A 26719-nucleotide genomic window follows, 5' to 3' on the forward strand; every position below is an offset into this window, starting at 1 on the left:
TTCTGGCACTAGACCTCTCTGCACCTTGGTTTATCCACCTGTGAAATGAGGGGAAAGATACTGACCTCTCTTGTAAAACTAGTCTGAGATTTACTGCTGAAAGGCACCTACCTACAAATTAGGCAGAATATTTAATAGCATATGTAACAAGAGCACAAACTCCAGTGGCTTGTAAATTCTCACCTGGGAGACGCACTCTTGTGACATTCACTCCTGTCTGAACTCGACTAAAAGTGGTCATTTTACCTGAGACTGCCAGAGTTTAAAATTTCGCTTGGTTTTCCGGACATCTCTTATTCCCTGAATTAGTCACTGCCCCAGGGGCAAATGTAAATTCTACTTTGAGAATGCCACAAGACAAAAGGATGATAATCACAGAATCATAGAGTGACTTTGGTTGGAAGGGACCTTAAAGACCATCCAGTGCCACCCCCTGCCATGTCAGAGACAGCTTCCACTGTGTCCCAGGCTGCTCCAAGCCCCATCCAACCTGACCTTGGACATTTCCAGGGATCCAGGGGCAGCCACAGCTTCTCTGGGATAATTACAGAAAGTACAAGGCTTTCTAGCTACAAAAAGATGTTGGAAAAATGAGTATCCTTCCGTGTGAAGGGTCATTACAAAAGGGTCCTTTATTGGGTCTGGCTTAGTGGACACAACACTGCCAGGACAAATGCATGAGGGCCAGCCAGCAATGCTGGAATTCCTCTCACACACTGTCAGGAGCAAAAAAATCTGTCAAAACCATGTTACACGCAAGAAAAGAGGTGTCCTTGGCGCAGGAGATCCACTGGTAGGATCACTCCAGCCATCTGGATGGCCCTCCAGCCACCTCCTCCTGAGGCCATTTCTTCCTGATGACAGTGGAGTGACAGCGTCCCCGGGGTGTTCAGTGACATCACCTGCAGTTATGCAGTTTATTGCAGATGCTCACCCTCCTGTCTTTACCCTGTAGCCTTTACCTGTGTTTCAATATAGCAGTGGAGGCAGAGTGCTCGGTGAGTAAGTTTTTAATGTTTTTTCATTAAGAATTTACATATAGGTGGAATATGACTGGGAACCTAATGAGCTACTTTGTAATTTGATGAAACAGTGTGACCTGCCAAGGGACTTAGCCCAAGGAGTTTTGTGTGCTAATCTGATGCTAAGCACAAGGAGGACTTCAGGGATATCAGCTTCTCCTGGGTGTCTTGCCCACTGTTGCAACTGCACGGCTATAATTAACATCAATCATGCCAGAGAAATGGAAGACCAAAAGCTACCTGGGGGACTACAGTGCTGAGAATGAGAACCTGTGCTAGCCAACACTGTAACTGGGGAGTAATTAGGTCCTCTGCAAATCCTAGTCGGAGTCTCACATCTCCAGCTGGCACATCTTGCTTAAACATTGAGTATGAGCTGACTGAGGACTCCACTAGAGATGGTTTAACACCGAGAGTTAATAAAAAGAAGAGAGCTGCCAGCACTTTGGACAGCATTCTTGGAGTGAGAATTAATCCCTCTTCCCTGTAATATTTTAACTAGTGTGAATACATCAATACCATCCACATTTTAAGTATCCTGCTTCATGATTCATGATGAATCAGAGGATGCAGCCGCCCTGTGCTCTGCTCAGGTAGGGTGTGAAAGTGAAGCAGAAAGTGCCATCAAGTCATAACAGAACACTTGGTTTGTAAACCCCACTTCATTCCCTATGTTTCAAAGCCTTGCCAGTATTAATTAATTAAAGCCTTGCCACAGCTCTACGAGTTGAGCAAGGGCTTTTATCTCATTCTATCAGCCAGTGAACGTGGAGACCCTGGAGGCCACACTGAGACTGTCTGCTTTAGGCACTCAATTTATTCATTGCAACATCTAAAATAAAAGAGGTGCTTGGCTCCAGCAGGATGATTCAGATCTCTCAGGGCAGGTGCCTATGCAAACCACACTGGCAAGGCAGTGACAGATGCCTCTGAAGTAGGACCCAAGTGATGTTCACACGTTTCTCCATCAACAGAACAGAGAGCTGCAGGCCCTTCATGGGATGATTTAATGTGGTTACATGCAGCCACTCCAGGCATAAGCACTAGGAAGTATTATTCTCACAAGTGTGGCTGGGTAATTGCTTTATTCAAGGCTCAACAGTGAGCAAACCTGCTTATGTGGGAATCAAAATATAAATTCCCCTCTGAAGGGCAAGCACCTGGGTTGTGGGATAAGTGGGAGGAAGCACAAGATAGGAATGATTTGAGCACTTATCCTGAAAATAGAAACGTAGAGATCCAGGCTGTCCAGACCAAGGGGGTCTGGCCCCAGCACTTCCCATTGCCCCAGCTGTTCCAGGAGACAGGTAAGGCTGGAGTGGAGGCACTAAGGTCAACCACTCAACAAACAGCAGTGCAGGATGCAGAAACTAGAGAGATCACCCCAGAAAACAGGGAGGTCTTTTGCTTGTAAAGTTTCTATTGCAGACCTCCGTCAGATAAATGGCACAAATTGAGTGAGCAGGGGAACAGGCCTTCCCTGTGACCTAGACTTAGGAACGCCCCTTAGGAATGCCTAGGTGCTTCCACACTGCCAGACTGACACATCTGGCATGTCTCCCGTATCCTGGTACCCAGGCCCCCCACACGCTGCAGTTATTAGCTGGCCATTAGGGAGGATTTTATCCATCTGAGAGGAAAGCTGGGCATGGCAAAGCCGACCTGTGTGCTGCAGGTTCTGCTCCAGGCACAGCCTGGACAAGCACCACACAGCTTTGTCTCTTTACCTGGTGCAATATCGCAGTGCTAGCCTCAAACCCCAATAACCCTCCTGTCACTCCCCAGAGCACACAGGAAGCACATGGCTGCAGAAAAAAAAGAAACATTTTGGCATCTGTACTAGGAAACAAACAAACAAAACACAAACACAAACCGCCAAACCTAAAAACCCAGAAATACTTAGAATTTTGCACCAGGTCTACAGGGAGATGTTGTCCAGTGGAGATCAGGATCAAGTGTTGTGCAGAGGGGATGATCTGCCAGCTCCAGCTGTTAGCAGCTCTCAGCTGTGTGAACCCAAACCAGCCTGCATCAAGCAGTTCAGAGACACAGACTGTCTTTCTGCTATGGACCACATAAAGAGTATGAACATGCTCCAAATTTCTCCTGCTGGAGTGTTTTGTGCTAGCTCGATATCACCTGAAAGTTTGGTCAAACCGTGGCTTAATGAGGTGGGCTCTTTTCCACACCTTATGAGATGTTAGCAGCCTCTTACCCACTTTGTGAGTCAGTCACAGGCTGTCAGTCACTGAACACAAACAAAACCACATGCTTTTGTATTTTAAGTTCCTCTCAGGTCTGAAACACACTGTCCAGATTTACATGCAACACTCGGTTTCTCTGGGAGGTAGGTTCCTCTTCAGATGAGACAGACTAAGCCATTCCCTGGGACTTAGACACTTCTAGTTCATTCTCACAGGGACTTAAGTTGACTCGTGAATGGTCTAAATCACATTCACTGACTTCTTCAAGCTATGCAGTATCTCAGGAACAGAGCTGAGAAAACGACTCATGAGTTCTGAACCTGGGTTTGAGCCTGATTTATTACCATTTTTACCTGCTAGGGGTTTCTTTGATCTCAGCAAGACTCTTCACTGATTAGCAGCAGAGAAGGAGAATTTGGGTTAATGCATGCTCTACCCACTCTTTAACATAAGAGTGGCTCCTATTAGCTCTTTAGCAGTTTGTCTTTTTGTGCAAGAACTTGCACAGCTGACTTGGCTAAACTTTTAATGGGCGCGCTTCTCATGTGGGAGGAAATGTTAAGCACTGCTTATTGTTACTTAGAATTACACACCCAAATGCCATAACTCCATCCAGAGTTCCCAGGCTGAGCTACTATATCACAAATAAGATCTTCCTCACTGCCTAAAGTAATGTCATGATGCAGTGTAGGAGCCAAGGAATGCTGGGTTTGCAAAACACACACATTGCTTCAGATTGCAATGAATTCATTTAAGAGGAGATCAGGCAGCAAACCATTAATTTCAGTGCAATATATTTCCCTGCTCCTCTTATTTACCGAGATGTTGTCTCAGCAGATCAAATCAATGAAATTACAGCAGTGCACTGACAGCAGCTGATATCTGCCTAGTATCTTGGGGAGGCATCCCTTTATCAACTGCTTCCAGCTTTTTGCCTGACACATCTCCGCTGTTTTGTCTGCTCTGCTGGAAATAGGAAAGTTAAAGTTTTCCAGCGTAACTGGCTGAGTCAGGAGCCCCTGTGGGCAGCCAAGCACAGGCACAGATATTGGCTGCCCTGTGAGCAGCAAACCCGGCCCCACCGTGCCAGAGGAGGTGTGCTGCTCTCCCCGGGTGCACTTCTGGAGGCCACGTGTAGGGCGTACACAACTCCACCCTCGGCTGAGGTGGGAAAGTTGTTCAAAGTGGTTTTGAGGTTTTGTTGAGAAGCAAAACAGGAAATCTGCATGAATTTGGAGTTTAACTAATTTTTTTAAAAAACTTGTTGCTCTCCTAAACTTTTTTAAAAATAAAAATTAAGTAAATATCTGGATGACAAAGTTTCTGCAACTAACCTCGTCCCTAGTTTTTACTGGTGCAGCTGAGACTTCAGGCAGCAAAACACCCTATAGTAGCCCAGGGATTTTTTTTTTTCCCTTTCCTTTTTTTAGCAAACCAAGCAACTCAAAGGCTGTGTCAACTTACTTAAGTGCTCTTTATGCCAACTAATCATAGCTGGCACAAAAAACAATGCTGACTATTGCTCCCTTTCCTGCCTACAGTGGAGGTGGGGAAGGCCAGAGTCACAGAGCTGTAATGGCAAGACTGTGCCATCTGGAGAAATTCTGTATCCTCAGCTCAGCTGCTTGCGACTGAATCCCCTCAAAAAAATCGGTGAAGAGGATAACACCAGAGGGGCATAAAGGACCAGAATAAGCCTTCCTGAGCTAACAGGCTGACCCACATACCCAGTACAACTACCACAGCTGAGGGCATCTGGTGCCCCTGTCCTTTCCTTCCTCAGCTTTCCCTCTGGTAACTATGAAAACCACAAGAGCTAGTTTAATAGCCTGCAGTAGTGTGGGCCCTTCCCAGCCCAGGGAAAGCTATGGGGAAACCACCAAGTTTCCCCATGAGATGGGGATGGGAATGTTATTCCTACTGACCTCAATGTAGGACCAAATAACAATAAAAACCCCATCAGCATCACCACAAGCCACTGAGCTTTCTGGTACATTGCTGATTCACATTCTGTGACACTCTTTGCTGAGCAAACTCTACCCAGGTGTCTCCACCAGTGTGTTTTCTGTTCTGTGTAAGGCTGAGATTGGGTCAGATTCTCTGAGGAGATAGTCTGTTGTCATTCACAAGCAACTGCACTAAGTCAAGTGAGTTACTTGGTGTAACTCAAATTGGCTGAGCTGTATTTTGCAGTTCCCAACAAGCTCCCCACAGTTTTCTCCCAGTTCCTTTGAGCTGCCTCTGTGTGCTGCATAAGGCACAGGCAACGCTTTCGCCGCCGCTCCAGCATCACTCTGACGTCAGCGCTTTGATTTGATTTTCTGTCACTGTTCTTACAGATTAAATTTCAACCAGTGACCCACAGCTTGATAGCTCATTAGCAAATCCCTTGGAGCCATCCAGTCCTGCCCTTGCTTGACAGTTAACTCTGCACTGCACATAGTCCTGAAGCCTCCTGAAGGCTGCACTGCACCAGGAGAGAGCTCGGTCAGACTCAGTGCAGCTGCAAAAGCCTATGGGGATCTATGCCCAGGTGCATGTTTTCAATGACAAATCAGTAATGATTCTTATTATGAGTCCTTGGGTCTCTTCAAGTCATTGAGGTTGTGTAAAAACCCCTCTGTGGACAGTGAAAGCTTTTCTTTCCCATCCCTCCCCACAGCCCTTTATCTACAGGGGAATTATTCTGACTTCCTTCTTGTTGAGACCTTAAAACAGGACATTCTTTCTCCTTTTGTTGTTCAACATCATCATTGCAATCATGCAGACTGAGCCCTTTCAAAACTCCTGGAAGGCAGTGGGAATGGAGAAGCAGCCTCAGATCATGTCCTGGAGGTCAGACCCCAGCTCAGTTTTGCAGCTGGGCAGGTCAGGATGCAGGCTGCTCTGACTGCATCAGGATCCCTCCCACTGGCAGATGCCTTATGTCAGTGATTTGATTGATATGATTTGTCAGTGATTTGATTGATTTGATTTGTCAGTGATTTGATTGATCAGATTTTCCTATGCCCAGCTTTGAGTCACACTGATCAGCAGGTTTGTAGCAAAGGTGCAGCCATGGTTCTGTTTTACCTCCTCCATGCATCCATGGACCTCTTGCCTTGCACCTACACTATCAGTGCCAAGAAATAGCATTGTGTACAGTCCAGAGCTAAAGCAAACAGGCTTCCCTCTCACTCTTCTTAAACTGCTACTTACACAAGTACCCAGACTGGCACCATCAAAGTCTCAACAGACCCACTCCCTCCAAGCTAAGAAAATCTTATAAGTGTTGAACCAAAGCTATTTTCAGCACCTGGCAGGTTGCACACAGACAGAACAACCCTGGCATGCCCAGTATCCCTCTCTGGTGTGCCACTGAAGCTGTGGATGGAACTTTCCAGCCCCACGCTGTCCCTTTGCCTCAGTGGATACTCCACTCCTGAAGTTCAGCCTCCCCAGTTCCAGTGGGGAGATTTATGCTGGGCCGAGATGAGAATCTGGCCGTGGTTCTTTATCGCCTTTTAAAGCCAAGAGCCCAGCAGAGGCCAATTGTGTCTGACGTGAAGCAGCTGCACACCCAACGTGGAATCTGCACAACTTCATAAACTAGCAGTGGTCTGAATAAAAACTTCAAACAAGGCGTTCTGGCATTGGCCAGAGAGAGTGAAGATAAATAGCTGGGGGATGCCAAGTTGTGAAGGAAGAACTGCTTGACTGCTGGACAGAGAGCAAAGTTAAGAAGCAGAAATTAGGCAGGGTGCTGGGAGGCTTGCAACACTCCCAAAAAGCAAAAGGGTCACAGAATTTAATTTGATTAATTCATCTCTGGTCTAAAGGACTTGGTACTGAGCCTCAGGCAGAGCAATAAACATACAATCATTAAGAGAGGAACTAAAAGTTAGGTGATAAATAGTCCTGCTTCCTCTCCCACTCCAGCTTCCCTCCTGTTTCTTCTCTCCTTGGTCAGCGCAGACATTGGAAGCAACACAGTAAATCAAGAGGTAGCCTTAAAACAACAACAACAAAGACAAAACTCATTATATTTAAATTGCCTTAGTCAAAACACTTTCAAGGAAAGCTCAGCTTCACTTTCCCCATCAGCAGCACGCCCCTGTAGGACACACCATAGGCAGAGAGGACCAATAGTGGTGCTGGCTTGCTCTCCTCTCCACAGGACTGACAGAAAACTGAGTGGAAAACAAGAACTTTTATCCTAAAGGGGCAAACAATGCTTCTGGAAGTTGTTTCAGTAGTTTGGGCTTGCTTGGTTTGTTTGGTTTCTTAAACATTCAGGGCCCTAAACAGCTGTTTTGATGAATGTAACTGTATTTACAAATAAATAAATAAAGGGTTTTGGTTTTTTTTAAAGCTCTGGTGGTAACTTTTATGGGCCAGATGGCACACTCACCCTGTAGCTGTACAGAACTGGTCCCTCATCACAGGACATGGTGGGAGGGAAAAAACCCTACTAAAACTGGGGCTTGGAAAAGTTTTTCAGCTGCTGGAGGCTATGTAGGAGCGTGGGGTGTGTGAGGAAACCCCAGCAGAGGCAGAGCTGGGGAAAGGGAGGGTGACTGACACCCCACACATCCTCAGTCAGTGAAGTTCTTACCTGGCTCTTCTCCCATCCACTGCAAGCACTGCCATGGGTCAAATGCTGCATTCTCTTGGCACTGGTGAGTATCAGAGCTCACTGAGGCACTGTGTGGCAGGAAACTGCTTCTATCCCCTTCACCCACTCAAACACTGAGGTTAACTGCAATTAGGAGATTTTTTTTCTGCAGTTAAATGAGAAAACTAAGATATGGAAGATGGACCTGAAAATCCTAGACCATACACCAGTCTGTCTCTGAATTTATGCACTCAGTGCCCTACAAAACGCAGGTCCTGTTGAGTCGGATCTTTGCTATTGAAGAAAGCCAGGTGAGTTATTTATGTGGTTTTCTGGATATCTATTCAACTTCCTGCATCACCCAATATTGACTTCTCTCTTGTTTCAGTGTGCAAAGGTTCATCCACAGGTATACATGCAAGACCCAGCCAGAAACAGGCATTCATTTTATGTTTTTGAGCAGGTCAGGTGAGAGAATGTTCATCACACATGATGTTTACAGAAACACAGAAGCATTAAAGCTGGAGAAGGCCTCTAAGATCACCAGGTCCAACAATTCCCCCAGCACTGACAAGGCCCATCACTAAATCACCACTATTGCATGTTTATAGACACTTCCAGGGATAATGACTCCACCACTTCAGTGGGCAGCCTGTTCCAATCCTTAAAAATATTTTCAGTGAAGAAGCCTTCCATAATATCCAATCTAAACATCCTGTGAAGCAACTTGAGGCCATTTCCCCTTTTCCTATTGTTTGTTACCTGAGAGGAGAACGATCCCCCTGGCCGTTCCCTCCTGTCAGGAGCTGTGCAGAGCCACAGGATCCCCCCTGAGCCTCCTTTGCTCCAAGCTGAGGCCCCTTTCCAGCTCCCTCAGCCCCTCCTCATCAGACTTGTGGTCCTGACACTTCTCCAGGTCTGTTGCCTTTCTCTGGACATGCCCTAGCACCTCAACACCCTTCTTGCCATAAGGGACCCAAAACAGTGGATCAAACTGCATGGTCCTACTGTTTCCATTCTCACTGAAATAGTGAATTCACTGGAGAATAATGAACCAACATTGTGATTCAAGGCTATGTAAAATGATAAATTATTTGTGGAAAGTATTATCATATGAAAAATCAGCAAAGTTTAATTAATAAGGCAAATGGCTAACACTATTTACCTACATCTGCCATATACATTTAGAACAAATATGCTTATCCACTACTGAGATACTGATCCCTTCTCAGTATAAAACTCTGACTGGTCAGGGCTAAAGCTGATACTGATTCCTTCAAGAGTGAAACCAGCGCTGTACAAAACAAATGAGGAGGAAAGGTCAAGCTAGAAATTCAGGTCAGAAGAAATTCAGCTAAGTAGCACTGCTGGACACTGAGGGGGGAAAGCCTGGGAGTCTTGTAGGTAAGTTAAGCATTAATTTATAAAACGTGTTTCTCATGCTAGTTATCCAGCATTCAGAGACTGATGATTACTGCTTTCCTAATAACTGCATATGATTAACTTTATATTCCTGTAAATATACTGTGCGTGGTGTCTGTGCTGTATCTGATAAAACCAATGCACTTCCTGATCTTTGAGCCATTGTACCCAACACGCAAGCAAGGCAACCTCTGTTCATATAATCATTGTTAAAAAAAAAAAAAAAACAACAAGGAGGCATAAATAGTGTGACAGTAAAGTAGCACAGACCTTGATTAGTCTCACTACCAAGAAAATCAGAAATGTAGCTCTGCATACAGCAACTCTCAACCTCTGCTTTACCCCCAGCTACATCCTGGCCTGCAGCGATTGTAACTAGGACATAATCTGACAGGTTGTACATGCAAATTGCCATTTTATCCATGCATCTTAAAAGGTTAAATGTGCTTTTCCTCATTATTCCACCTAAGGAAAAAAGTAAGGGACAAACAATCTTCCTTTTTTTTTTTTTTCTGTGGGATGAGCTGTGGCACTGAGGCTGCTCATCAGCAATGGAAGTCTCTTCTCCAGCATCAGGAAACAGGCAGACACATGACGAGGAGATGTGGAGTTTGCCACGAGGGCCCCTTTATAACATCTCTACTCTCAGGGTCCCCAGCCCAGCTGCAGCACCAATCTGTGACCTCTCCCTGGCTCCCTCGCCTGGGCCTTCAGTAACTCCTGAAAGGCAGATGAAAGGCTCAGCCATGCAGCTGTGCGCAGTGCCTCGGGTCACACAGTGCCACGGGGACTCCAAGGCTGCTCTGCAAGTGTGTTGGGGTGTACCTCTGACTGTGGGAGGGAAGGAGTCAGCTGAACCAGTGCTTGGGGCTTGACAGATCAGTCCAGGATGTGCCCCAAGTGTCTGTGGCAAGGCAGGATCAGAAACACTTTATGCTGCATTCCTGCCTGTAGGCCAGGCTAATGCCACTGGAATAGCCTTCAGCTAAAGAGAAAAGCACTGTTAAATTAGTTTTGATTAATTAGTCTTTCTAAATGCAGTAGGGTTGGATGGGAGCAAGAAATTTAGCAAAAATAACAATTTCAGAAAAAGGCACCAGGATGCAACAGTACATGAGGAGTGGTTGGGAAGAGTTGTTATTACGGAAGGAAGGAGGAGCACCAGTTTCTCCAGAAGAATGGTGTGGAACAGGCCACTGGGAAATTAGCCATATGCATTAACACTGCAGATTTAGCCCAAAGTGGTCCCAAAAGATGTACATTGGCTCAAAGCTCATGAGAGCTCCACTAAAGAATGGCCAGTGATAGTCCAGGCTGGTGCAGGACAAGAAATGGACTTTTGTTGTGACCAACCGAAGTAACTGGTGACACTCCCTTAATGGGTCTGTTCACTTTGGGCACAGATTTCCACATCAGATCACAGAATCATGGAATAGTTTGGTTGGAAGGGACCTTGGATCTATTTCCAAACCTCCTGGGCTGAGCTGGGACACCTTCCACTAGCAATAGTACTGAAACTTCAACCAAGTCCATGAACAATTCCAGGAATGAGACATCCATAATTTCTCAGGGAAACCTGTGCCAGGCACCTCCCTTGAGCCAGCTTCTCCAAAAGATATGAAGGACAACTCTTCCCTTTATGGCCTATACCTTTCTAGATAGTAAAATCATACCTAGGCTTAAAGATTGTACAACAGGACTGTTTTCTACCATAAGCAGGACCATTATTTATCACCAAGGAGCACCAAACTTCTCAGAAATGGTTAAGCACTGTCGCAACAGAGACAAAGACATAAATTAACAACAACACAATGGTACCTGCAGCTGCACACCACACTGAAACAAACTGCAGTGCCTGAATCACCAAAAAACCCATAAATGGTTCTCTCATCCCTCTCATCACAGATATATCCACTGAGTGTGGATAGATTTTGCTACATATTTTATCTCCAGAAGAATGCAATGAAGTTGCAAATGGCACCACTGAGCACACCAAAATGCCACTGCAGTAGAGATAACACTGAAATTGTGATATAAATCTATTTTCAGCTTTCATCAGAATATTCAGAATGTCTCCTCTTATCTCTGTTATGTATTATTTTTAACTTGTGAAACATGACAAATACTGAAAGGAAAGAGCAATCAGGCTATGGATGTTGCCTCCTGGGATGGACATATATGTCCTCATAGGGCTTTTTTTTTTCTTTCTTTTTTCTTATATTTGTCTGATTAGTCAATCTCCTCAGGGAAATGCAAGGTGAGATAGGAGCAAGAAGGTGAAGGTTATCATGGAAGAGAGCAATCCTCCCTCTGTGGGAACTGGTTAAATAGTTATGGCTAGACTCAAGTGCAGACCTCTGCTGGGAATCCCAGTGAAGGTCAAAGGCAGAGAGGAAAAAAGCTGCTCTGAGATCTTGGGCATTCATAAGCAGACAGATGTTTCTAGGCTTTAATGAGCAGTCTTGGCTCCAGGCCTTTCTTGGCAGAGCTGTTTAGTTTTAGTATTTTTCCTTGTAGTGCAAGGTATGGCTCTGGTTATCTGGCTCTGCTTAGCTAACTGCTGATGATTTTTCCATCTAAATAATAGCATGACAATGAAGAAATTGATTAATAATCTGAGAGGTGATGGATTAGGTCATGGGGAATGCTGTGCGGCTGTAAGCATGAAGAGCAAAAAATAAATAAAAATACCAATTTCAGTTTAAACAAGAGCTAGTTTAAAAAATTTAAACTGCAAATCTTATGGCGCTCCCATGACAAGTTCTAGCCCTCCATCTTATACTTTTATTGTCATGGGGAATAAAATGAAGGAAAATAACATGAAATCGACTTTTTCTTTACTAGTTCCATCTTCAAATCAGCCTGGTGGGGATCATGCTCCTACTTTGGAAACTAATTTGAGTTCAACACTGTTGGGAATTTTGACAGTTTGCTATGCCTTAGTGAAATATATTGAAAATTTAGCAGATTTAGCAAACATCTTCTGTTCAAAGAGCAAAAAGGCTACAAATGCAAAGGCTGTTAACAAACTGTGAAAAAATGTGAACTTCCATTAAAAAAAAAAAAAAAGAAAAAAAAAAGCTTGTTAAACACTTTGAAGGCTTTTAATCCTATGTGCCAGGACCCAGCTTCCTGAATGAAATAGCCACTGCAGCACTTGGTGGAGAATATCTTTGTTCCTTGTCAGGCATGTTGCAACTCTGATGTTCAGAGACTTATTTAAATCTCTTTTCCTATATTTTTGGATGTATCATTTTTTGATGTCACAACTGGTCTAATATAATATGTTATCATGAATGGGAATGTTTTCTGGGGGTAATCTGTCATTTCAGACCATTTTTCAATGCTGTATTTCATATTCTGGTCTTGGTGAAGGAATTGGAAATGCTTAGGTGGCTTAAGCATGATCTGTCTTTGGAACTTGATCAGTTACAAGTCAGTAAAAAACTTGAGATCCTGACATTGGCAAGTTGTACAAATTCTTTACTCTTGTGTTCTCAGTTAATTTTCTTTTAATTTTGAAGGCTATCAGCTACTTTTCTTTGAAGGTCGTTTTTTAGCACATCAGAATCTCATCCACCACTGGTTGGTTCAGAAAAGCTCACCCCTTTCCAGAGCTAAGTGTGAAATCTGCTTTGTGATAAATATCTGATGGTGCGGAAGCACTGGGCTTGCTCCCGAGCTAAATTCATTTGTAATGCACCAAAACACCTGCCTCTGTGTCATCACAAAAGCAGCTCCCTATTGTAAAGTACAATTCACTCTCACAGGCAAGATTCAGATTCCCTTTTTCCCCACTCTGCAGGAGAGGAACAGATGTCCTTAGCAGCTGAAAGGAGCTTCCTCCCTCTTCATCCACCCAGCTTATATTTCCAAGTCATGAGACCTAAAACTCTTCAGAGTCCATTGGAGAGGGTTTGTTTCCATGACACCAGTCCCTTCCCACAGCCCTCAATGCTCAGGATATTTATTTTACATGACACCTGTGGACTGGAAGTGACAGATTTACATTAGCACTGTACTCAGGATCTCTAAATATTCAGCCCAGCCATTACCACGGTGGATGCCTCTGGACCAGCAGTAGAACACATTAATGGGACACAGACACAGCTTCACACCTTCCCACCTGTCCGGTCCACCCCATCAACAAATGGGTTTTGGTCACTTTAAGGGCCAGAGCAGACACTCTGCTCTTTTCCCAAATGCTGGACAGTGTCTTTGATCCTGTGATGTTAGACACTGATTAGAGGGATGACCACCTTGCAAACAGGAATTACAATTGCTGCTGTTGCAGAATGCAATGGTAAGATTTCAGGAAGAAGTGCAACAAGAGAGATAAGTCAAGGCAGGACAAGTATCTGTAAAAGTGCTGTGTAACAACTCAAAGACTTGTAAAACTTTGGGCTTAAGATGTGTCCAACTTTCTTGTTGATCTCCTTTAAGTTTGAATGAAGAATGACAGTCAGTTACAAAAGACTGAAAAGTCATCATCTTATAAATGTATTTGCTGTAAATGGTGAGTCTCTCTTTGTTCAGCATTGAAATTCAAGTGCAGCAAATATTCAAAGTAAAATAGAATAAAACAAAGCTTACCTGAAGAGGCTGAAGAATCAAAAGTACTTCTGTCCTTCCTATTTGTCTTGAAGGGCTGAATGTCCTTTTCCCTGTAAGTTCCAAAGCCTTCAAAGCTTCTTCTTTTATTCCCACTTGCATCATTGTCCCGCTTCTCACTTGAGGAATTTATTTCACCAAACATGTCCAGGGACTCTGACCTTCCATTACTCTCAGTATTACCAGAGTATCTCTTTGTGCAAGAGTCAATGGGATCACCGCTTGAGTCGCTTTTATCTTTATTCTGTGACCACTGCTGGGCATCAGAAAGTGATAGCGTAGACAGCGTATCCACTTCAAAGTTACTCTTTGAGCCTTTGTGCCCGGTTTCACAATGCTGGTGCTTCTGCTTCTCCTTGTGCTTGCTCTTCTCGTTGAGCAAGGACAGGTCTTTGTCTGAGCCACTCAGCCTCTCGTTGATGGCGTGGCTGGAGAAGCCAGTGGACTTGCTAGCAAAGAGACCGCTCAGATCCTCGTGAGTCCCCAGTATCCGCTCGTCCTTATGCTTGTGCTTGTGTTTGTGTTTCCTCTTGTGAAGTCGGCCACTTGAAAGGCTTGTTCCTCCAACCTTCGGAGGGGCCAGGGAGGACTGCATGTCTCCAAGGCCCATTCCCACAGGGGTTTGCAGGTGCACTCCGTGTTTTGCTTTGTGTTTGGCAGTGGTGGACATCTTCATGTGAGAGCTTGCATGGAATTGGGGTGGGGGCACGGTAGGTCTCATAAATGGGGAAGCCGCTCCAAGCGTGTGAGACAGGTACAAAGGAGCTGGGTACTGACCGTAGTAACCAAGATTCATCATAGGCATTGATGTGTAAGGCATTCCATAGGGTGCATAGTAACTCCCACTGGGAATAGGGTAACCGAACCCTTGTAAAAAAGGCACCTTTGTCATGGTGTCATTGGTTTTGGCAGGTCTACCACGCTTCTTCTTAGACTTCATATCAGAGGTCCTGCGAAGATAGAGCAATGGGTCGTACTGGATATATGGCACAGGGTAGTAGTGATCAAAATTAATCCTGAAGATGCTGGGATATGGATTTTCATGATAAAATGTATAACTTCTATGGGAAATCCTGAACACTTGAAACTTATTGATGAGTTCCTCAAGGTCTGCCAGAAACTGGAGGTCATCTCTGTTCTGCAGGCTTTTCCTTTTCCTCTTGTGCTTTGGCTTTTTAATACTTTCGTGAGAGAGAAAGTTATCCACAATGAGATGCTTCTGCCGGTGACCATGCCTGTTCTTTGTGCTGGTGTCAGATGGGATAGCCTCTGGATTGTCCAGGGTGCAGAAATCAAAGGAGTATCTCCGGCGGGATTCTGAGCTTTTCTCGGCTTGGTCAGAGGTACTGTTGTTGTCTGTACCTATCCCACTGTCACTCGGGATGGTCTCCTCACTGTGAGACTCGCTCACTGGCGACAGCGTGACTTCTTTCAGAGAACCTATTTCACAGAGGTGAGAAGGAGAATTAGCCATTAGCCTGGGCGGAGACAGCTTCCAAGTTCCACTGTGCATTCCTTTCTGGGTTTTTGTAGGAAGAGCACTGATAGGTTGAAGATTTGGCATAGTTTTTAACTCTGAAAAATTAGTTTCAGTGCTTGCAGGGCTGAGGTTGCCGTTGATCCCCACTAATTGCGTTGAAAGCGGATGAATAGCTGCTGGTGACGATGCCACAAGTGACTGCAGGTTGGAAGGCACTGCTGGGTTTTCTGGCTGGCTGGAAACAGGCCTTGAGTGCTTGATGGCTGTCTTAGGTTCTTCTGGCTGAGCCTGCAGCTCTGCCCTTGGCTTTCTGCCCCGTTTTTTACCAATGTAGATAGTCCCCCTCTTGCTGACATTGATCTGCTTCCCTAGCCTGGCATCAATGGTGGTCGGCCCAGCACTAGATGGTGGCTGGACTTTTGCTTTCAGAGCTATGCTGCTGGAGCAGGAGGACAAGATCTGATTGAGAATGTTCTTCCTCTTGAGGGTTTTCATTTTATTAATGGTCTTGATGGTCTTCTTATCCAAGACCCCAAGTTTCCCGACTTTTTTGTGAAATTTGAGTTCACTGATGGATTTGTCCTCTCCTGGAACCATCTGGGCAAACTTGGCCAGATTCCTTCTCCTCTTCCTTTTCTTTGTTCCTGGAAATTCACGATTGATTGGGCTCACTGGGCTGGTGGAGGTCCCCTCGTGGATGGTTTCAACAGTGAGCAAAGGCTGTTTCTTTGGTCGTCCTCTTTTTTTCTTGACAGGTGTGATCACAGTAAGACTGTCTGTATTGGTGTACAGAGGGCTGGATGGTGTGATGGGATAGGCTGAAGGAGGCTCCACCATCAGCTTCTCAGACGTCGTCAGGGAGGTCTCCCGAATAATAGGTTTAGGTTTGCTGCAGGTCCACCGACGCTTAGCTGCATGTTTGGGGTGCTGGATGTCAGGTAACTTGCCAGCTGTGGAAAGATTGGTGGGGAGGAGAGTGGATGTCACAGGTAGAGGTTTTCTGGGTCGGGCAGCGCTGTTGGGGGACACTTTGTCTGTGAACACACCGCTGTCAATTGCTACTAAGGGGGACTCATTTTCAATCACTTTCCCTGGCTTTGTGGCTCGAAGATCTTTTTTACTCCCCTCTGGTTGAGAGCTGGTCCTGTTTGCCATTTCACTGCTCAAAGCAAGCACGGAAGGCAGGCTTTTCTCCTGGATAGTTTTCTCTATGGAGGATTTAATGGATTGCCTCTTTTTCCTTTTGTGGCCAGACGCATCTGTTGTCGGAGACTTTATTGGGATAGTAATTCGCACGTGATTGGTGTCACTTTCACAAGTGACGGCAGAAACGGGATTCTGCTTCGAGGGTGACATATCCAACATGCTGTCCATCGTGTAAGACTCCTTTTTCCCTTCCATGCTGTCATGGGATTTGCTGTCAAACGCTTTCTGAGCACTCTTTACCCACTCCATATCTGTGGTTTGCATGGTTTGGCTCATCAAGTCCTTCTTGCTGGACTTCTTCTTCATACTTCCAGCGGGCTGATCGGGGGCCTCCAGCTGCACAGCTCCCTCTTGATCTCCAAGAGGCAAAAGCCCATTGCACTCGGAGGCACTGCTGGGCTGGGTGGCCGTGCTGATGCTGTTGGGTGATGGGACTGTGCTGCAAATTGCCAGCTCCTTACTACTGACCGACAGCTGCCCCCACGAGCTGCTGCTGCTGCTGCTGCTGCTGCAGGACTTCTTGGCCTGGGACTTGCTGTAGGAAACTCCTGGCTCCAGAGCAGAGACCTTGGTGGCACTAATTGCTTCTCTGCTGGGCTCTGTGTTGATGAAGCAGCTCTGAGAAGCAGGTCCAGTGTCGGAGCTTGCTGACCAGTCAAGGTGGTGCTGGTTGCTACTTTTCTGCTGGTGTTTTGATTTTAAGGTGTCACTGGTGAAGTCTTGTTGGAGGCCTGGATCATAGTGCAGAGCAGAATGTTTTTGTGGCCTGTCATAAACCTGGAAGGGAGCAGAAAATAAACAGGAAAAAATAAAATTAGTTTAGCAGCCCATTCATAACCACTGGTTGCAGCTCTTTATTTATGCAGTGAATAACAACAATGACTTTGTAAGAGTTAGAAACCTTTATAAAATCTTCTTATACTTGAGCCAAATTTGCATTTAGATTTCATGCACAGTAAACAAGTTTTGTTTGGTTTCCCTACTCTAAAAACAGTGGAACTATTTCTATAAATGCAAAATTACTAAGGGAACATAGTCTATTGATTTTTAATTTAAAACACAAGTGAAATATCCCCTTTCAATGGATGAATGGTGCAACTCAACCTCCTGGTGAGAATGCCTTTTTCCTGAAAAATAATCACTCACAGAACTTGAGGCTCAACAGCAGCAATTAAACTCATTATTGTAAACAGGAAAACTGCAAAATTATCTTGGAAGTTGTAACAAACAAGAGGAAAACGCATGGGTCCACTTCCCTGAGAAGACAGATTCTGCAAAGATTTACTTGAATTTCCACATGGAAGCCATCCCTGCATACTTAGTGCTTAAAATCATATGCATAGCGTCAAGTGTGTGAGGCACACTTGGCAGGTTCAAGATTTGCATTACTCCCTTTCCATTTTAAAACTCTGCTATTTGCAATGTTGGTGAGAGATATTTTCAACATGATTTCTACTCTGACAGGAGCTCTTCAAGCCACAGAGGTTACAGCAAGGGCAGAATTATGCTGAAGTCTCTTACAGAGCAAAAGAAACTCTACTGTTTTTCTCTTGGTGGGCCTTCAGCTAAAAAAAAAATGTTTACTTCAGCTGTAACTTTTTCCTTTTAAAGAAAAAGTATCTATCTATTTGTTTTTTTACTTTCTTTGGTTGATCTGTTTTGGGGTTTTTTCTTGACTTTGCAGCTTTATTTTGTAAAGCTCTGAGTCAGACCATACAACTGCTTTTGCACAAACTACTGACACTGTTGGGAATGTCAAATAAATGGTGAGACTGAAAATAAAAACAAAACCAAGGAAAGAAAAGTAGATAATAAATACAGTGTGTCTTGTGTTCCTTACAAACACCCTGTTACAATTAAACTTCTCTCAGTAGCCCATTAGATCCCCCTTTGGGGTGTTTGCAACACAAATTTTGGGGCAAGCAGGCAAAAGGGAATAAGAGGCCTCTGAGCTGGGAAAATTAGGCATTCCTAGTTCTGAGCAACTTCAGAGAAGTTTGAAAAGACAGCCCCAAGCCCCTGGCACATTATTTAGTGGCCACTAAACATGCACATTATTGACAAATTGATGCTGAGCTATCTTTCATGCCCATATAAATATAGACATGTGGCTTTTTTGGAATAGACAATAATGATGAAGTTGTTCTGGTCCATTGTCTGAGCAGCAATCAGGGAGTCTTAAATCCTGTGGATAGTTCAGCTGTCACACACATGGACCAGCCATGCTCAGGGAAAACAGAGATTTCCAGGAATTGTGGAGTGAGAGAGCGAAAGCATGCAGCTGTGGTGGAGCTGCAGATGTCGTGGGTGAGCGACACCCGGTTTCCTCAGCCTGAGAAAAGAGCTGAAAAGAGCCATTCCTTGGGGAATGAATCCTTCTCCTCCTCTTCCTCACAGTGGCCTCCCACACACGAGCCCTGCAGCACACAGAGGACACAACCCACACTGATGCCCTCCTTCAGAACAGGGGGCCCATCCACTTCCATATCTTGAGATGGGTCCAGGGAGGGGACACCAGCAGCACCAGCACTGGAGTTTTACAGCTTGTTTTATTTTAATTATTTTAAACTGATCCCAGAGCTCCTGAGACCCATTTTGCCTGGGCCACTGGGGCTTCTCCCACTAGGCTGGGTGTCCTGGCACAAGGAGGTGGGCAGGCCATGCCCTGGTGATGTCCCAGGGCGAGATGGCTGTGCTTCACTCCAGCCTCACAGAAAACCTCATCTCCCCAAGGTACTGCAACTCATGATGGGAAGAAGTCCTGGAAATGCTGGGCTGAGGCCCCTCTCGGGCCCCAGCACCCACACTGAGGCAAGGCCAGGCTGTTCCTGAACAGATCCCTGCAGCCAAGCCAGCTTCTTACACCCACGTTACTTCCAAGTGCTGAGCTGTGAAACTAAATGACCTGAAACATTTCATTTGGAAGAGAAAAAAAAAAAAAAAGAAACAAAAATAAGAAGGAAGGTTACAGCAGGGAACAAAAAAACATCGCACTCTGGCAACATCCTATTCCCTCCATATCTATCACAGACATGGAGATCCATGGCCTAGAAGGAGCAATAATCTCTGATCTGTATTTTAAGGCAGTTAATAAGGGCTCAGAATGGAGAGGCCAACTATAGATCAGCAATGAATGCTGATATATGGGCTTGGCTCCTCCAGCCCCATTTCTTTGGCCTGTACATTACACAGTGATGATGCAACTCCCAGCACATCCCCAGTGATAGCCCTGTCATTGCTCCAGCAGCACAGGCCACCACCACATCGATCTTAAAATTCATGAGGAAGATATGCCTATCTCATCAAAGGTGCCAGCTCTGGAGGCATTTAATCACGCAGATAAGCACTCCAATTTCAACAGGCCTTCAAAAAATGACCGGTCTGCAGGATCAGGGGACTCCATTTCCTACGCTGGATGTCAGAACTATATATCTGCCCAAGCACATTACAGTCTGCTGGGTTTCCTCATGAAACTTCTTCCAGCGAAATGTTTATTGGCTCTGCCTTGCCAGACACATCCACACCACCCAAAAATAATTCCTCTGCAGCACAGTGACTAGAGACAGTTTTGCTGCAGCAGGTTGGGTTTCAGGGGCTGAAATGGGTATGTGGGGACTGTTTACCTAAAAGCACTACTAAATTAGTTGAAAGTAATGTGGCCAAGCGTATTTTATATCCCATGTATCCATCTGTGTTGCTGTTTGATCCCATTGGTCCTAATGCTTAGGCCTCAATTCTCCCTGCTGTGTGAGCACCATCCCAAAAAGCCAACAAGGCCTAGCTCAGCCACGCCAAGACTCTGCTAAGCAGACAGAGATGTCAGACCTGTCAGGATGGTAAGGGAATCTTAAGAAACTGATATCTTGATACCTTTCACCCAAATTCTTTACTTTATTTGTCAGTAAGTATGTAATATACTCCAGCTCCATGGGGCTGTTGGCTCAAATAGAGTTCCTGTGGCAGCCAGCCGAGGCCAGCATAAAGAATAGTGAGCTTTTTTTTCATGAAAACAGAAGGATTTATCTTTATTTACTTTTTAGTTTATGAGACCCTAAAAATGCTTCAAACTTCAGTGCTGGCCTCTGCTTGTCATTTGCCCTTTCATTAAATGGGATTTTCTTCCACAGCCAACTTTTCTGCACTCAGAGTCTGCTCCTTCTTCTTTTGGGGAAGTAGAAGTGTAAATTAACTCATGTAATTTTACTACAACTCAGCATAGTTGGTCAATATGTCCCTTCATATACAGTTTACTGTATATGGATGTTTTTAGTAGGTCAAATAATCCCAACTTTCCTTTAAAGAAAGCAAAATACAACAAAAAGAAGATGATAGCTTTTGTAACTGCAGAAAGGCTTGAGCAACCTGATCCAGCACATGTCTAAACCTTAGACTATAAGAATAAGACTACAATCCTCTTATTAGTAGAATAAGATTAGCATCCTCTTATTAGTGGAGTACGATTTGCATGACAAACTGGTGAGTTTCAGGCCTCAGCTTGGGCAGTGGTGGGCAGACTGAGAGCAGGACAGATCTCATCCACTGTCCACAGAGAAGAGGTTTTATGCTGTGTGTTCTATGCTGTCCCTCCAGTCCTGTGCAGCCCTGCACCTGCAGATGTGATTAGTCCACAAAACAGTTTTATTCTGGTATGCAGTCCTTGCAGCTGAGGAGATGATGCTGAACCAGTCCCAGGAGGGGCAGCACCCTGCTCTGCAGGGAGTACCCAGCAGCAGAATCCATCCCCCAGGGACTCTTTGAGGATGCTTCAGTCTGCACACTCATTCTCACATGCTGCTTCCAATCCAAATGCAAAGACTGGGGGCAAATGACAACAACAAAATCAATGGTCTGGTAATACAGCAACAATGATTATAAAAAAAAATCCAAATTAAAAAAATAAAATATAAAAAATATGATAAAAATATACATTTAGAAAACCCAACACCTGAAAAAAAAAAATCTGTGTGCTTAAAGGGATGTTTCCCTCCTACTCCAAATGCACCTTTTTTAGGAGGTAACACACATAAAGCTTGTCAAGAATCTGGCTTGCAAATCAAAGTTAATACTACAACGCCCCCTCTTTAAATCATTCGCAGATCCATCTGTGTAATGGCTCCTCAAGTGTAATTCCCTATTAAGAGGCTTTATCTGGAGAGATAAGCAGCTGGTTCCCATGTCACTAATTGCTGTCTGCTGTGATTTTAAAACATCTGCACCATTGTGCTCTTCATTTTCATATTCTAATCACCCTGAAACTTGAAAAAGGTACATCATTGATTGTTTCTGTGGGTTAATTAGTACACAGTCTCCTTGTAGAGACAATTTAAAGGCAGTCAGAACCTCAATCAGCAAGTTTGTTTTAAAAATTAATAACATCAGGAGCGTCTGTGGGGATTGGCATCCACAGTGACACATCAGTGTGCTCGGAGGACATGCCATCCTTTGTTATCTTCTTCACAGGGATGGAAACAAAATTGAAAAAAAAAAAGAAAAAGAAAAAAGAAAAGAAGAGGAGGAAAGTCTTCCCTAAAAGCATTATGTCACTTACAACAGGCTATTGGTGAGTCCTCTCTTTTATCTCAGGGCCACCCCTGCCTCACCAGCAAGAGCAAATCTGAACAAATCAAAACATCACATAAAACCTCTGTGTGGTCTAGGAACTTGCAAGCATTTTTTGGTGTCAATTTTGCCACTTAGGAGCTGGTATCTCATTGGAAATCCATGGGGTGAACCTGTGATCTACGGGGGCACTTGCTCTGCTTTGCCTCCTGAGCTGGAAAGGTGCTGGATCCCCTGGCGCTGTCTCCTAACCAGGCAGAGGAGGGTTTTACCTCAGGCACAGCAGTTTGCTGTGGCACAGATGCTTCATGCAGAAGACAGGACCATCCCCGTACCCAGCCAGCTCAGAGGGAAGGCAGGCCTGAATTCAGAGCTGCTTAACTTGGGTTTATACCCAAAAGTACTCCAGACAATCCTGGTAACAGAGCTTTGGAGTCTAGCAAACTGTCAGCCTGAGATGCTCCAGGCTGAATGAATAAATCTGCAGGCACTGACTGAAAATGTAGTTGGCATTCTGAAAAATCATTCTCTGTTCTTGTCCTGAGTTCCTAAAAACTGGAGAAGCTCCAAATTATTTGTTCCCCTTGAAAAAGCTTTCTCTTTAGTTTCTGCTTCCTAGACATGCATGAACACATGTTGCTAGAGAAGAAAAAACCCTTTGAAAGAAAGAAAAAACTGAGATTTCTAGCTCCAACACATGAATAAATAATCCTGGCTCAGCTCATACTTTTGCTCAAAATTGAGCATTTCCCCTTGTGTCCCAATGGGACAGCTGTAAACTGCTCACTTGCAGGCTCTAATCAGAGCTACAGGTTGGAGGTATTTCATGTCTTTTGGTGAGTGCACTGAGCTTTCCCAGGGCAGAATTACTCTGTAAATAAAAGATGCCAAGTGGAGGAGACAGCAGGCTCAGGCAAATATAACTCTGGCCTGATGACTTACAGGTTGAGCAGTCATGGACATGAGGTGTCAGGAGCCTGTGATCAAGTCAAGTTAGTTCATAACTTCGAGTCTCTGAAATGGTATTGGGAAATTCTTCAGGTCCTCAGTAACTCCAGCCATGGATGAGGGATATAAACCAGAAAAGGACACTTTCTGAAACCACAAACAGTGGAGTCTGCTGAGGAACTCCACTGAATCTAGCTCAAAACTGATGTAAGGGATTTAATTAAAAGTGATACACCTATAGAAAACATATCAGCAACAGTAACAAAAAATTAATTGCCATGTTTCCAAAATAGGGCATTTTCCAGATTACAGTCCTGAATTTGTCACTCACGGAGTTTACTCCTTCTGCAGCTCCCAGGGTCTCAAAGAGCACAAAGCCCAAACAGCCATCACACTCAGGAGTGTGGATTACAGAATCAGAGAACAGTTTGGGTTAGAAGGGATCTTGAAGATAATCTAGTTCCAACCCCTGAACATTCATTTGACGTACAAAGAGAGGCAGGAATTAATGCAAAAATGCCCAGGAGAGCACAACACAGCATGGGGTGGGAGTGGGTTAATTAAAAGCCAAGCAGCAACTCTTTGTGTCCATTCACCAAACAAAACATCCCAGACCGTGGAGTGTGTTTGTGTGATTGTGTCAATACAGAGAAGCTGAAGTTCAGGCTTTGGCATCATGATTGCTTTGAGAATACCTTGTCTAAAGCACTTATTCAAGGAAGAGACAAATCAATGCAGAGATTACTGAACAGTACAAAGATGCTCACATGGTTGCGAATTGTAATTTTTCATGCATTCCTGGTAAAGCGTCTTGATTTTCTAAGTAATTCAGAAATTCCAAAGTTATTCCAAATTCATTATGCTACCAGCTTTAAACTGAATAATTTGCACACTGTTTCAATCTGCTGCTGCTTTGCAGACACTTCTATTTTCCACATGGAGGGATTGAGGATTTTATTTTGTCAAATTGCAGCAACATGTTGAATTTATAAAGGTAGGATTTGGCGCTGCAGGCTGTTCTGCTCCTTACTGGTGGAATAGACCCATCTCTACACATATTTTCTCTATCAAATGTTTAAACAACCCTGTGCTTTTCAGAGCTTTGTATTAAGCACCGAGTCTGGGAAAACTCTAAACAATGGGATTTTTCTGTCATCTCTAACAAAGAACCCATCATCGCCAACACAACAATGCAGTTTAAATATCGTATTTAACCACAACACTGTTTGCCACCTCGGTTTAGGCAGCTGGGAGAGAACAACTGGGCACCAGCTAAGGTGGATACAACAGGACTCATACAATTTTCCCCATTCAGCTGCTGAGATCACCCTGGTTTGTCCTTGTTTGGCCTCAAGCCAGTGCAAGGATTTTTAGGCAGGTGTTTCAGACATCACATCCACAAAGCCAGGGCTTGCAGAGCAAGGCACCTTTGCTGAGCTGAGTGCTTTCATTTGTTCAAAACCCTTGCAAATGAACTTAACTGCCTGCAGGAGTGATATTAAGGCTTTATTATTCGTATATAAAACATACTTCCATCCCTTCAGGAATGGTTAATTCTGTGGAGTTCAGCCTGCTCTCACCAGTGTGTCGCTATGATGTTGCTTGTCCAATTTTCTACCTCATCTTGCTCTTCCACTTTGTAATTTCAAACTGTACAGGACAATGCACATGTGTACAGTGGCTCAGCCGAAATAAAACAGCAGAAGGATCCCAGGACAGACTGGGACCTGCAGAAATTGGAGCAGTAAGGGTACTAATCTCTGAAAGACTTGTGGTGTTTTCTAGGATGTTAATCCCAGAACCCCAAAATGGCAGAATGGGGTGAGTTGGAAGGGACCCAAAAGGATCAAACTCCTGCCCCTGTACAGGACACCCCAACAATCCCTCCCTGTGCCTGGGAGCATTGTAGAAACTCTTGTTGAGGTCTGTCAGGTTTGGTGCTGTGACCACTCCCTGGGGAGCTGTTCCAGTTCCCAGCCACCTCTGGGTGAAGAGCCTTTCCTGATGTCCAACCTAAACCTCCCCTGACTCAGCCTCAGGCCATTCCCTCCGGTCCTGTCACTAGTCACAGAGCAGAGATCAGAGATCCTGCCCTTCCTCTTCCCTTTATGAGGAAGCTGTAACTGCCCTGGGGTCTGACCTGTGTCTCCTCCAGCCAAACAGACCAACTGACCTCAGCTGATCCCCATGTGGCTTCCCCTCAAGGCCCTTCACCATCTCAGCATGTCTGAGATTGCTAAACTGGAAATAAGGATGTGAACAGCTGTGCACTTTAAATTTCTGCTGTAATTTTTAAAAGCCTGCAGCTCTTAATTTGCATTGAAAGGTTTATTTTATCCTTCATTTAATATAGGAATTTCAGCATTACCTTGAATACTCTTTTTTTTTTTTTTTTTTTTTTTTTTTTTCTTTTTTTTTTTTTTTTTTTTTTTTTTCTGAGGGATGGGAGAAATATAAATGGCTTTTCCATCGAGGACAGTGATTCTTTCCACTAGAGTTAAATAATTTGATTATAAATTGAGTCCTTAAATGTCAAGGAGATGCTGAATTCACCTGAAAACAGGCATTTGGGGAAGCTCATAAAAGCTGTGAGCTGCAGTCAGTTAGCTCATCATTCTTGTAGCATGCACTTCATTTAGCAGTTACTGACCGCCAGATTAATTCTTCCAAAGCATCCTGATTGCAGCTAAGGTCTAGCATGAAGCACTAAATGTGCAACAGCATTGGCAAAAAGTCCAGAAATCTGCCAGAACATCTATCAGGAACAGCTGGGTTATAAACCCTTTGAAAATTTGCAGGACAGGTCAAATACTCAGTGTCTCCTGACTTCCCTGAATGAAGATCTGAGTCCTGTTCCATGGATTCAGTGAGAGCATCACTTGTGCCTTCAGCAAATTCACTGTGAAAAGATGAACTCCACCGACCTGAACCAAAACGTGGGAGGTTCCTTCCCTTTGCAAAGTCTGCCTAGGGAGGTCATGGGTGGTGAATTTCTGGCTCTGTTGGGCACACACCAAAGAGCCACTGCTCTTTGTGCAGAGCCAGTGGGTGCTGTGGGGTGTACACATCCAGAGGCAGGATGTGCTCTGGACCTTCCCAAAAACCTGGTCTCAGATCAGACTGCAAAGTGGGATTCTGCTTTGTTTTCACCAGTGAAATCCTGCCTTTCTGACAGAAGGGAATAGGAACACTCTCATCTTCCCTTGCAGGGCTTATAACAGTCCAAGCAGACATGAAGTGGAACCTATTCCATTTGCAAAAGGCACAGAATGAGTGAGGCTTCAGGAGACTTATGCTCCAGTTTCCCCATAACATGTGACTATTTTTCATCATTGTTACCTTATAAAATGTGGTCCCTCTCCCCTTTTCCCTAGACACCCAGGAAGTGATGGCTGGGGAAATTTACTTGCACACCTTGAAGAGGCCAAAGCAGGGCAGACATCTCTGTTTCTGCACTAGAGATGATGCCCCTGTGACTCAGTTGTTGAAGACTTTTTGCTTCGATCAGGGGATTTTAAATCCATAGGAACTTCAAGGAATGATGGAAGACAGGTTTGGAGAAGGATGCTCACGGGGACTCCTGGGTCATGGACATGTGGGAATAAAAATGCTCAGCTGCAAGTCCTCTTTCAAGACCATAGAAGGGGTGATTTTGGGCAGCTGCAAAATCACA

At 44.5% G+C, this 26719-nt stretch overlaps 1 protein-coding gene across 3 annotated transcripts in view; it reads right to left on the minus strand.

Annotated features, from left to right (window-relative positions):
- Positions 1 to 26719, minus strand: part of SETBP1 (SET binding protein 1) — a 271338-nt gene that overhangs the window by 65587 nt on the left and 179032 nt on the right. For all 3 annotated transcript variants that reach the window (XM_063181025.1, XM_063181022.1, XM_063181024.1), the window contains one exon: positions 13836 to 17316. In XM_063181025.1, the coding sequence (XP_063037095.1) occupies positions 13836 to 17316 (3481 nt within the window). The remainder of the gene's footprint in view (positions 1 to 13835; positions 17317 to 26719) is intronic.

Source organism: Melospiza melodia, chromosome Z (genome assembly GCF_035770615.1).
Source record: "Melospiza melodia melodia isolate bMelMel2 chromosome Z, bMelMel2.pri, whole genome shotgun sequence".
Taxonomy (NCBI): domain Eukaryota; kingdom Metazoa; phylum Chordata; class Aves; order Passeriformes; family Passerellidae; genus Melospiza; species Melospiza melodia.